Below are 12,336 nucleotides of genomic sequence, written 5' to 3' on the forward strand. Positions count from 1 at the left end.
ATTCTAGCACTAGACCTCCTCTGTAACTCTAAACAGGTAACCACTATAAATTGAAAGTGTCGACTATGGAACTTTTTAAATACCATAGTTTGTCGCCATTCCATGAGTGTGCTCAATTTTAAAGCATGACATGTTTGGTATCTATTTACTCTGCTTAGCATTACCTTTCACATTATACAAAAAAATCAGGCTCATTTTTACTGTTTTTTTTTTTTTTTTTATTCATCAAAGTGTATTTTTTCCAAATAAATTGCGTTTTAAAGATTGCTGAGCAAATACAGTGTGACATAACGTATTGCAAGCTCAGCTCAAATGTTATTTTAATGATTAGTAGTTCAAGCAAATGTATTATACATCAATCATAGTCCATAAACCACTGAGATTAAATAACAACAAGTTCGTGGGTGGGCACACGTTTCTACAGAATATTACAGAAATACATACACTTCCTCTTTATATCTGCGTTTCTAAGTTCCTAAAACTGAAATGCAGTATGTGGCAACACCATATTTTAGGACATTGCTAAAGATAAAATCAACAGATATCAAAGGTGCAGACTGAGCAGCGCACAGAATCGGGTTTGTCTGCAGCCTGCAATGAAGGGGGCTAAAAATCGGGAGAGGGAACCAGGTAGGTTGTAGATGTGATCATTGATTAATATTGAGGGGGGAATAGGAATGGGGTCACTTTGACATAGTTGGCAAGCATAGGGATTACTTTTATGCATTTGGCTAGTGTGGGATCACTTTGATGTAGTTGACCAGAAAGGGATAACTTTAACACAGTTGACCAGGAAGGGATAACTTTGATGCAGTTGACCAGAGAGGGATCACTTTGATTCAGTTGGTCAGGGAGGGATCACATTTTTTTTTTGTTTCAATTTTTTTATTAAAGTTTCTGCATGGCACATGAGATTAGACAATGAACAGTATGTCATTTGAAATACAATGTTACGATTGAGGTACATACAGTGGTGTGAAAAAGTGTTTGCCCCCTTCCTCATTTCCTGTTCCTTTGCATGTTTGTCACACTTAAGTGTTTCGGAACATCAAACCAATTTAAACAATAGTCAAGGACAACACAAGTAAACACAAAATGCAATTTGTAAATGAAGGTGTTTATTATTAAAGGTGAAAAAAAATCCAAACCATCATGGCCCTGTGTGAAAAAGTGATTGCCCCCTAAACCTAAAAACTGGTTGGGCCGCCCTTAGCAGCAACAACTGCAACCAAGCGTTTGCGATAACGTGCAATGAGGCTTTTACAGCATCCTGGAGGAATTTTGGCCCACTCATCTTTGCAGAATTGTCCTAATTCAGTTACATTAGAGGGTTTTCGAACATGAACGGCCTTTTTAAGGTCATACCACAACATCTCAATAGGATTCAGGTCAGGACTTTGGCTAGGCCACTCCAAAGTCTTCATTTTGTTTTTCTTCAGCCATTCGGTGGTGGACTTGCTGGTGTGTTTAGGATCATTGTCCTGCTGCAGAACCCAAGTTCGTTTCAGCTTGAGTACACGAACAGATGGTCGGACATTCTCCTTCAGGATCTCTTGGTAGACAGCAGAATTCATAGTTCCTTTTATCACGGCAAGTCTTCCAGGTCCTGAAGCAGCAAAACAGCCCCAGACCATCACACTACCACCACCATATTTTACTGTTGGTATAATGTTCTTTTTATGAAATGCAGTGTTCCTTCTACGCCAGATATACTTGGACACACATCTTCCAAAGAGTTCCACTTTTGTCTCATCGGTCCACAGAATGTTGTCCCAAAAGTCTTGGGGATCATCAAGATGTGTTGTGGAGAAATTGAGACGAGCTTTGATGTTCTTTTTGCTCAGCAGTGGTTTTCTCCTTGGAACTCTGCCATGCAGGCCATTTTTGCCCAGTCTTTTCCTGATGGTGGAGGCATGAACGCTGACCTTAACTGAGGCAAGTGAGGCCTGCAGTTCCTTGGACGTTGTTGTGGGGTCTTTTGTGACCTCTTGGATGAGTCATCGCTGCGCTCTTGGGGTAATTTTGGGCGGCCGGCCACTCCTGGGAAGGTTCACCACTGTTCCATGTCTTCGCCATTTGTGGATAATGGCTCTCACTGTGGTTCGCTGGATTCCCAAAGCTTTGGAAATGGCTTTATAACCCTTTCCAGACTGATAGATCTCAATTACTTTCTTTCTCAATTGTTCCTGAATTTCTTTGGGTCTCGGCATGATGTGTAGCTTTTAAGGATCTTCTGGTGGACCTTACTGTGTCAAGCAGCTCCTATTTAAGTGATGCCTTGATTGTGAACAGGTGTGGCAATAATCAGGCCTGGGTGTGGCTAGAGAAATTGAACTCAGGTGTGGACAACCACAGTTATAGTATGTTTTAACAAGGGGGGCAATCACTTTTTCACACAGGGCCATGATGGTTTGGATTTTTTTTCACCTTTAATAATAAACACCTTCATTTACAAATTGCATTTTGTGTTTACTTGTGTTGTCATTGACTATTGTTTAAATTGGTTTGATGTTCCGAAACACTTAAGTGTGACAAACATGCAAAGGAACAGGAAATGAGGAAGGGGGCAAACACTTTTTCACACCACTGTATAGAATGCATAGAATCAAATCGGTAATCACATAGATCAACTAAAACATGTAAAACTATAGTAGGTCCTGGAACTAAATGAACAAGTATGGCTCTCTTGGTGAAACAAATTGTGGGGTTAATTGTGTAAGATTCAATGGGAAACCGGGTATGTCACCACGACACCCACACACCCCTGTCGGGAACTAACTGTGCGTGGGTGGGGGCATTACCGGTCCGGTTTTCGTCTGCTGTCTTGCCAGTTTCCCAGTTGTGGTATGCACGATTCACAATGTCTTATGCCGCGTACACACGGGCGGACTGTATGGCGTACTTAGTCCGTCAAAACACATTTCAGCGGACAATCCGCTCGTGTGTGGGCTTCAGCGGACTTTTTCAGTATGCATTCTGGCGTACTAAGAATTTCGGATTTTTCGAAATTCTGTCCGTCGTACTTTGGTTTCAGTGGACAATCCGCTCGTCAGTATGCTAGTTCGACGGACTAAGAATGGTGCATGCCCAGAAAGGATTTACACGGCGGAAGGGTGCTTTGCTGTGTATTGGACTTCCTATTTCTAGTCCCGTCGTACGTGCTGTACACGTCATCGCGCAAGCTTTCGACGGACTGTTTGGGTATCCGTGTGTGGTCAAGTCCGTTCAGTGGAAAGTACGACGGACTGTCCGTCGGATTGTATGACGAACTAAGTATGCCATACAGTCCGCTCGTGTGTACGCGGCATTAGATTATACGGATAGGTCAAAGTTCTACTTCGGAGTCTTGGTATAATGGCTAAACTCCAAGGTTAGTCGATGGTTTGAGTTTGTGTGAGTTCCAAGCAGTCTAGTTCTAGAGTTCGTCTGTGAGCCTTATGTATTATTATGGGGGAAAACAAGTATGGGAAGAGAGGTGTGGGGGTGGAGGGTGGGTGTATGTCTATGGATAGTTGTCCATTATATTTGTTAGGTGTAAAGCTCTGTCCCCCAGGTCAAGCTATGGGGAATTGGTTAAGATGTTGTGGTATTCTGATGGTTCCTTAAAATGAAGCCAACAGGCCCAAGTTTTATAGAACTTTGCTGGGGAATCCCATGCCTGGTGAATTAGATCTTCAATCTCAGCTATTTTCCCTACTCTTTGGAGCCATTCAGAGGTGCTAGGGGGAGAATTATCCTTCCAATGAATGGGTTTTGCTGCGTTTATGAGGTGTAGGGTGAGAGACCTTTTGTAGGCCGATTGGGGAATGGATGTATGGTGAAGTAGGTATTGAGCTGGTGTAAAGTCTGGGGTGTAGGTTGTTATTTGGGAGATAAGACGGTGTACCTCTTTCCAATGTGGTTGAATTTGGGGGAACGCCAACCAAATGTGGAGTAGCGACCCGTGAACAGTGTTGCATTGCCAGCAGAGTGGAGGAATGATGGGGTGGAATTTATGTATTCCGTCAGGGGTCCTGTACCACCTGGAGTATATTTTAAATCCATTTTCCTGTGCAGAGACATTTAAGAACCCTTTGTGTATATGGGTAAAGATATGATCCCATTCCTCCTGTGATAGGTCTGTTGCAAGTTCCCTTTCCCATTTTTGGCTGGTCACATTATCTTTGGGAGAGACATTAGTAAACAATATAGAGTACATGTCTGATAGTACATGTCTTTGGGGTTCAGATCTAGTGCTTATTGCTTCAAAAGGTGTATGATCTCTGCACCAGTTGGTGTAATCTTTAGGCATAGCTGTTTGTATGCGGCAATAAATTAGAGAGTTAATTTGATCGGTACAGTCTGTAACAGAGGAGTCTGAGGAGGATGTTCATTTTTACAATCGCTGTTCTCCCGAACCAAGAGAAGGTGTCCTTGTTCCAGTTGTGGAGTTCCTGTTGTACAGTTTTAAGAATGATAAAGTGTCACTCTGGTGGCGGGTAAGGAAACGTTGAGGGCCCTGGATTTTGTAAGATTAATTTGGAGGTTGGAGAGAGATTTGAAGGGGGAGGAATCTTTTAAGATGTTAGGAATGGGTAATGGGGTCTGTGAGGAATAGTAGGATGACATCCACGTAAGCCACTAGTTTGTATTGTTTGTATTTAATTTCTTTAATTTCTACCCCTTTAAGGTTCGGGTTAGACCTAACCCTAAGAGTATAGGCTCTAATTTGAGAGGGAGGAATCACTTTGATTGAGTTGGCTAGAAAGGGATCACTTTCATTCAGTTAGCCAGGTTGGGATCACTTTGACGCTTTTGGCCAGATAGGAATCACATAAGTGCAGTTGTCCAGGGAGGGATCACTTTGATACAGTTGACAAGAAAGCGAACGCAGTTGGCCAGAGAAGGATCAATTTGACGCAGTTGGCCAGAGAAGGATCAATTTGATTTAGTTGACCAGAGAGGGATAACTTTATTCAGTTGGCCAGAGAGGGATCAATTTGATTCAGTTTACCAGAGAGGGATCACTTTTACACTGTTGGCCAGAGAGGGATCACGTTAATTCAGTTAACCAGAAAGGGCTCACTTTAACACAGTTGACTAGAGAGGGATGACTTTGATTCAGTTGACCAGAAAGGAATACATTTTACGGAGTTGGCCAGAGAGAGATAACTTTTTTCAGTTGGCCAGAGAGGGATAACATTATTTAGTTGGCCAGAGAGGGGTGACTTTGATTCAGTTGACCAGAAAGGAATACATTTGATGCAGTTAACCAGGAAAGGATAACTTTGACGCTTTGACCAGAGAGGAATCACATTGGTGCAGTTGTCCAGCGAGGGATCACTTTGATTCAGTTGACCAATAAGGTATCACTTTGATGCAGTTGGCCAGAGAGGGATCACTTTGATTCAGTTGGCCAGAGAGGGATCATTTTGACACTGTTGGCCAGGGAGGGATCACATTGATTAAGTTTACCATAAAGGGCTCAATTTAATGCAGTTGACAAGAGAGGGATCACTTTAACACAGTTGACTAGAGAGGGATTACTTTGATTTAGCTGACCAGAAAAGGATAACTTTGATACAGTTGGCCAGAGATGGATCCCGTTGATGCATTTGGCCAGAGAGGGATCACTTTGATGCATTTGGCCAGAGAGGGATCACTTTGATTCAGATGACCAGAAAGGGATCACATTGATGCAGTTGACCAGAGAGGGATCACCTTGACACATTTGGCCAGAGAGGGATCACTTTGATGCAGTTGACCAGAGAGGATCAATTTGATTCAGTTGGCCAGAGAGGGATAACTTTATTCAGTTGGTCAGATTGGGATCACTATGACGCAGTTGGCAAGAGAGGGATCACTTTGACATAGTTGACCAAAGAGTGGTCACTTTGACAAAGTTGGCCAGCAAATGAACTACGTTGATGCCGTTGGCCAGTGAGGGATTACTCTGATTCAGTTTACTAGAAAGTGCTCACTTTGAAGCGGTTGAAAAGAGAGAGGGATCACTTTGATGCAGTTGGCCAGAGAGGGATCCCTTTTGACACTGTTGGCTAGAGAGGGATCACTTTGACACAGTTAACCACAGAGGGATCACTGTGATTTAGGTGACCAGAGAGGGATCACTTTGACATAGTTTACCAGAGAAAGACCACTTTGATGCAGTTGGCCAGCCTAAACACATTCAGCAATATGAGCAAATTACGGATGCATATTTTTTTAATCAAAGGTTTGTCATACATACTGTATGTAATGGTTAACGTTTGGTTACAACTCCTTAGTACCCCATATGTTGTATATATGGAAGATATTTAGGACCTGAACATGGACATTTCTCTATGTCTACTGCATAGTGCAGGTCAGTGATAAAAACGGGGCAAATCATTGAACATTCATTTTTTATTTGCTATTTTTTCACTTTTTTCTTCACATTTAGAAATGGTCTGTTGCTGAACAGCTGCACGAGGAGTTGGAATTAAGCCTCTACTAACTAAATCCAGACCCCCCCATATAGATGTAAAGCAACAGATCACTTCTAAATATGATCTATTACTGGCTTTAACCAGTCAGAAGGTGGATCACTATGATTTCTATTCGAAGAGACTGGAAAGATCCTGAAGTTCAGTGGTTCCTAGCTGATGGGCAGTTACTGACATGGGTCTGTGTGAACACAGATCCACACTAGTAATTGCCCAGTTTATATGTGTTACATAGAACTTCATTGATTCCTGCAGGGAAATCGGTAGGTTGGATCAGCTTTCACGCAGATGCACACCAGTGGTTGCCCAGTCCATTAGTGTTACACAGAAGTTCAACTGGTTCTTAATTGATGTGTCTTTACTTCTTATTTTCTCACTTTCTCCCTTGCAGGTGTAGCACCCTCTAGCGTGTGCTACTAGAATAGCAGTGCAGGTCAAAGCATTTGTCTGGCTCTGAGATTATTCACTGAATCTGGGTTAGGGTTACTAGTGGTTAGGGCTGGATGACTCATCCTGGCAGGTTACTGGTGCCTCCCCCTGGCGTCTGGAATATTGGAGAATGTTCTAGAACTAGAGGGTAGAGGTGAGGAGAAGCTGCCATGACTATTTATGGGACCTTAGCCAATAACCAAAAGTGGGATGGGAGGGGACTAAGAAAATCCCATAAAAAAGACTTGGGCCATGCCAGCAAGGGAGTCAGGTGGAAGATGGGGTAGTGCTGTGGAGAGGCTGTTGGTGGCCCTTGAACCCTGCTGGGGAGGAGTTATACTTTGGGCTAGAGTTCGGGATAGCTGGCCTGGAAGGATCCCACAATCGGAGGCAACTGGAAGGATTCATGCCGGAAGAGGCAGCGGGAGAGAGCAAACAAAGACGGGACAATACAAAGAGGAGAGACTGTCAGGTTTAGCAATGCTCTCTGAAGACAGTGGTATGCTTAAGTCTTCATCTTTGCCCTGGGGAATCTCCATGGAAGTGTGTTCCAGGACTGGGGGATTGTGTCAGTCAGGGGGACTGGAGCAACAAGTAAAAGGGTGGGCTGGCATCTTCTGCAGCAGTAGAACTGGGCTCAGGGTCTACAGGAGGGCAGAAGGAGATGCTGTTCACTCCATATTGTGTTATTTTATCCACAATGGGACAGGATGCTCCCAGCCTGTAAAGGGCAGCTGCTGAGTTAAAGGGGTTGTAATCCTATGCATTTAAGTGAAAAAACTTCTGACCGTGACTGCCCCCCCCCCCCACGTTTTACTCACCTGAGCCCTTTGTTCCCTTTGGTGGAGAGGAGCTCTTCCTCGTTTCCCAGGGTTCTCGGCTCTTGATTGGATAGATTGATAGCAGCGCAGCCATTGGCTCCCGCTGCTGTCAATCAAATCCATTGACGCGGGTGCTGGGGCGGGGCTGAGTCCGGCATTCTGTGTCTATGTACGCAAATGCTGAACTCGGGAGTGCGCCGACAAGGTAACCCCCAGGGAGATCGCTTTTCCCAGAGGGCTTACCGATGCGAGGAGGAGCCATGAGCACCGCTGAGGGACCCCAGGAGATGGTGATTGGGGCCACCTTGTGCAAAACAAAGTGCACAGTGGAGGTAAGTATGATATGTTTGTTATTTTACAGTAAAAAAAAAAAAAATGAAGACTTACAATCACTTTAAGACTAAAGACTGTTAGTTCCCCTGGAGTGATCAGCAGGAGCTGTACATGTGAACCAGGTTTGTGTATCAGGAAGGAAGAAGAGGACTTTCTGTAAATAGGATTGTCTCCTTTGTTCATAGTTCTAGAAATGTTTCAAGTTGGGCATCCCATATATCCCTACTCCAGCTACATTATCAACTAATAAAACATCAGAAAACAATCCAAGGTCTGTTTTCTGTGTTGAAATCCATGAAGGAAATGCTGCATGTTTGGCCATGTAGCAGTGGGGATTCCTAACTCTGCAACTCCTATGTGCGTGTGTGGGGGGAGGGGGGGTGCTACAGAACATATTTTAGTTTCTTCTAGGTATTTAGGAAATGGATCAGAACTTCAGATGTACTCCACATTTTCCATCATAACATCACATTTTTGTTGTCACATGCTTTGTAACTGTCTTACTCCTCTGTTCAATGCTCCAGCATCTGATTTTTCCTTCTTTGAGCAGCCACCAGCTTCAGCCAATTACAGAAGAGGTGCAGTCCTAAAGAGCTAGTGTTTGGGTTGCACAGTGTTTGAGCAACATGTCCATGTTGACATGCTAGTTGCTGGACCCCTGTTTTCTTGTCTAGAGCTTTTCTGTGCTTTCAGTAATTCCCACCATCTTCTAGTTTGCTCCCAATGTTCCCCAGCCTGCTTCCAGTCTTGTCTTGTCAATGTGTCCCAATCTACTTCCAGCCCCATGTTTTCTCAGTGTGTCCCAGCCTTCGGCCAGCTTTGTGTTCCCAGTGTGTCCCAGCCTGCTTCCAGTATTGTGCTCCCAGTGTGTTCCAGTTTGCTTCCAGCTTAGTATTCCCAGTGTATCCCAGTCTGACTCCAGCCTTGTATTCACAGTGTGTCCCAGTCTGCTTCCAGCCTTGTATTCACAGTGTGTCCCAGTCTGCCTCCAGCCTTGTTTTCCCAATGTGTCCCATTCTGCTTCAAGCCTTGTGTTCCCAGTGTGTCCCAGCCTGCTTCCAGCCTTGTACTCCCATTGTGTCCCATTCTGCTTCAAGCCTTGTATTTCCAATGTGTCCCATCCTTCTCCAAGCCTTGTGTTTCCAATGTGTCCCAGCCTGCTTCCAGCCTTGTGCTCCCATTGTGTCCCATCCTGCTTCAAGCCTTGTGTTTCCAGTGTGTCCTAGCCTGCTTCCAGCCCCATGTTTTCTTAGTGTGTCCCAGCCTTCGGCCAGCCTTGTGTTCCCAGTGTGTCCCAGCCTGCTTCCAGTCTTGTGCTCCCAGTGTGTCCCAGTCTGCTTCCAGCCTTGTATTCCCAGTGTGTCCCAGTCTGCTTCCGCAGCCCTGTAATCCCATAATCTCCCTACCTGATTCCAACCTTGTATTGCCAGTGTGTCCTAGCATGCTTTCCACATTGTGTTCCCAGTGTGTCCCTACCGGCTTCCAACTGCTTGATCCCAGTGATTCCCTACCTACTTCCAGACTTGTTTTCCCAGTGTGTCCCCATTGTCTTCCAGCTGCTTGATCCCAGTGAGTCCCTAACTTCGTTCAGCCATGTGTTCCCAGTATGCCTTAGTAAGCCTTGCTATTTCCTTCAGCCTAATCTGCTGCCATGTGATATCTGTGCTCCAACACTGCCAGGGAATTGTGGCAATGCAGTTGTGGTCTGCTTGGGTGAGTCAGAGGACCACAGCCTGAGTATCACCTGTAGAACGATCTCTCTACCTCTAGATGTTCAGGTGAAGACCCGGCCCTTTTCAGGGCTCTCGCTGTTGCAAAGGAAGCAGATTCTCCAAATATTCGGTGTCAGCTCTGTGACTTTGGCCCATCTGCACCGCTGCCTCAACCAGTCCTGGTCATCTACTCCGAACCTCGTGGAAGATGAGTCTTAAGTCGTGATAGTAATAATACAATTAAATTCTAGTGATCCCAAAGTTGTTCTGTTAAATGCTTAAAATGCTTTAGTATACATTGTTATGTAAGTCGATATATTATAGTATGTATCATTGGCGTCAGTAACTTTTGCAATTCTCCAATAATAAAATTCCAGACAGGTCACAATGTCAATAGTATCGTATTTCAGAAAAGCTCCATCTCTTATTGATAAAATGCTGTGTAGAGCGCCATTATATCTGAATTACATCACCTGAAAATCCCCCCTGGTACCTACAATATGTATATTAAGGTCTGTGTTCTTCTTCAGGGCTTTCTTATGAGGAAAATACATATGCCAATGTGGATGATCTTCATTTAAAAAGTATTAAGAAAGCACCAACAGCCAAAGGTAAGTTATTATAATGAGGGGGTATCCTCTTAATCTATTATGGACAGCTGAGGACCCGAGTCTTCATTTATAGGACACATGTCTACTAATACTAATAGTGCTATACTGGATTTACCTATCAGAAATAGCCTTTTACTATATCTGTATTGAGGTAATAAAAACCAGCATCGCATTGGTTGCCCTGATTTGGTATACATATTATACCTAAATACGATATACATGGCAGTGGCAGCTGGTGCTCAAAATGGGGGGGGCGCAAACAAACTATCAAATTCAGCTACTTTGCCCATAAAATGCAGCCACTGTGCCATCAATTGCAGCCACTGTGCCCAGCAAATGTAGCCACTGTGCCCAGCAAATGCAGCCACTGTGACCACCAAATACAGTCACTGTGCCCACCATAAGCAGTCACTGTGTCCATCATGTGCAGTCACTGTGCCCATCAAATACAGTCACTTTGCCATCAAATGCAGCCCCTGTGCCCAGCATATGCTGCCACTGTGCCCAGCATATGCAGCCACTGTGCCCACCAAATACAGTCATTGTGCCCACCAGATACAGCTACTGTGCCCATCATATGCAACCACTGTGCCTAGCATATGCAGCCACTGTGCCCACCAAATGCAGCCACAAGTGCCCATCAAATGCAGCCACTGGTACCCATCATATGCAGCCATTTGTGCCCACCAAAATCCAGCCATTTATGCCCACCAAAATCCAGCCACTTGTGCCCACCAAATGCAGCCACTGTGCCCACCAAATACAGCCACTGTATCCATCATGTGCAACCACTGTGCCCACCAAATACAGTCTCTGTGCCCATTATATGCAGCCACATGTGCCCAACAAATGCAGCCACGTGTGCCAAACAAATGCAGCCACTTGTGCCCATCAAATGCAGCCACTTGTGCCCATCATATGCACCCATTTTTGCCCATCAAATGCAGCCACTTGTGTCCAGTATATGCAGCCACTTGTGCCCATCATATGCAGCCACTTGTGCCCAGTAAATGCAGCCATTTTTGCCCAAAAAATGTAGCCACTTATGACCGTCAAATGCAGCCATTCAGCCATTTGTGGCTGTCAAATGCAGCCATTTGTGCCCGTCAAATGCATCCACTCCAGCATGTGTGCCCTTCACTCCTCTTCCTAATTGCTAGGCATCCAATAGGGTGGCCTGGCACTTTGTCCAATCAGAAAACTGGTCTGACGCACTGCCTCCTGATTGTCAGGGAGGAAGGTTATTGTGAAAATAGTGAACATTAATTCACTACTATCATCACACAGAAGGCTTTTCTAATCTCCAAAGAAAGCTTTTCTAATCTCTGAGGAAACTGAAAATCCAGTTTCCTTCACATGACCTATCCCCCCCCCCCCCCCCCGGAACCCTGGATGAGAAATTATATATATATATATATATATATATATATATATATATATATATTTATATATATAGATACACATACAAGGTCCTGAGGGATACTTAGTTGAAGGAGGTGCAAAACGATGCAGGAAGCATTGCCATCCATTGCTCCTCCTTGGAAATTGGCCAGCCCAGTGGAAATCCCAAAGTTCCCACAATGCACACATACACTAATATCCAAGCTGCTACCACCTACAAATGACAGGCAATGAGAGACCTTAAAGAGGAAGTAAACCCTGATGGGTTTACTTCCTCTTTTTTTCCCTGCAAAGGTAAAGCATAATGGACTACTATGCATCGCATAGTAGCTCATTATGTGTCACTTACCTGACACAGGAGCCAGCGAAGTCGCCGCTGTCCCCTGTAGTCCGCCGCATCCATGTTGCTTGTGGCGTCTCGCAGCTCCGACGAATCACAGCGGCGCAACCGCGATGACGTCACTCCCGCGCATGCGCACGGGAGTCGCGCCTCGCAGCTCCGCCGCTGTCATACGGCGAAGCCGCGATTACGTCACTCCCGCGCATGCGCACGGGAGTCGACAAATTT

The 12,336-nt window shown here is 44.8% G+C and overlaps 1 protein-coding gene across 3 annotated transcripts in view; it reads left to right on the forward strand.

Moving 5' to 3' along the window:
• Nucleotides 1-531: 531 nt before the first annotated feature.
• The window catches only part of LOC143961731 (C-type lectin domain family 10 member A-like), a 61,131-nt gene continuing 49,326 nt past the window's right edge, over nucleotides 532-12,336 (forward strand). For all 3 annotated transcript variants that reach the window (XM_077471070.1, XM_077471069.1, XM_077471071.1), the window contains exons 1-2: nucleotides 532-630; nucleotides 10,287-10,367. In XM_077471070.1, the coding sequence (XP_077327196.1) occupies nucleotides 597-630; nucleotides 10,287-10,367 (115 nt within the window). In that variant the 5' untranslated portion in view covers nucleotides 532-596. The remainder of the gene's footprint in view (nucleotides 631-10,286; nucleotides 10,368-12,336) is intronic.

Source organism: Lithobates pipiens, unplaced genomic scaffold, assembly GCF_037356315.1.
Source record: "Lithobates pipiens isolate NorthernLeopardFrog02 unplaced genomic scaffold, aLitPip1_a1.2 Scaffold_8, whole genome shotgun sequence".
In the NCBI taxonomy this organism is placed as follows: domain Eukaryota; kingdom Metazoa; phylum Chordata; class Amphibia; order Anura; family Ranidae; genus Lithobates; species Lithobates pipiens.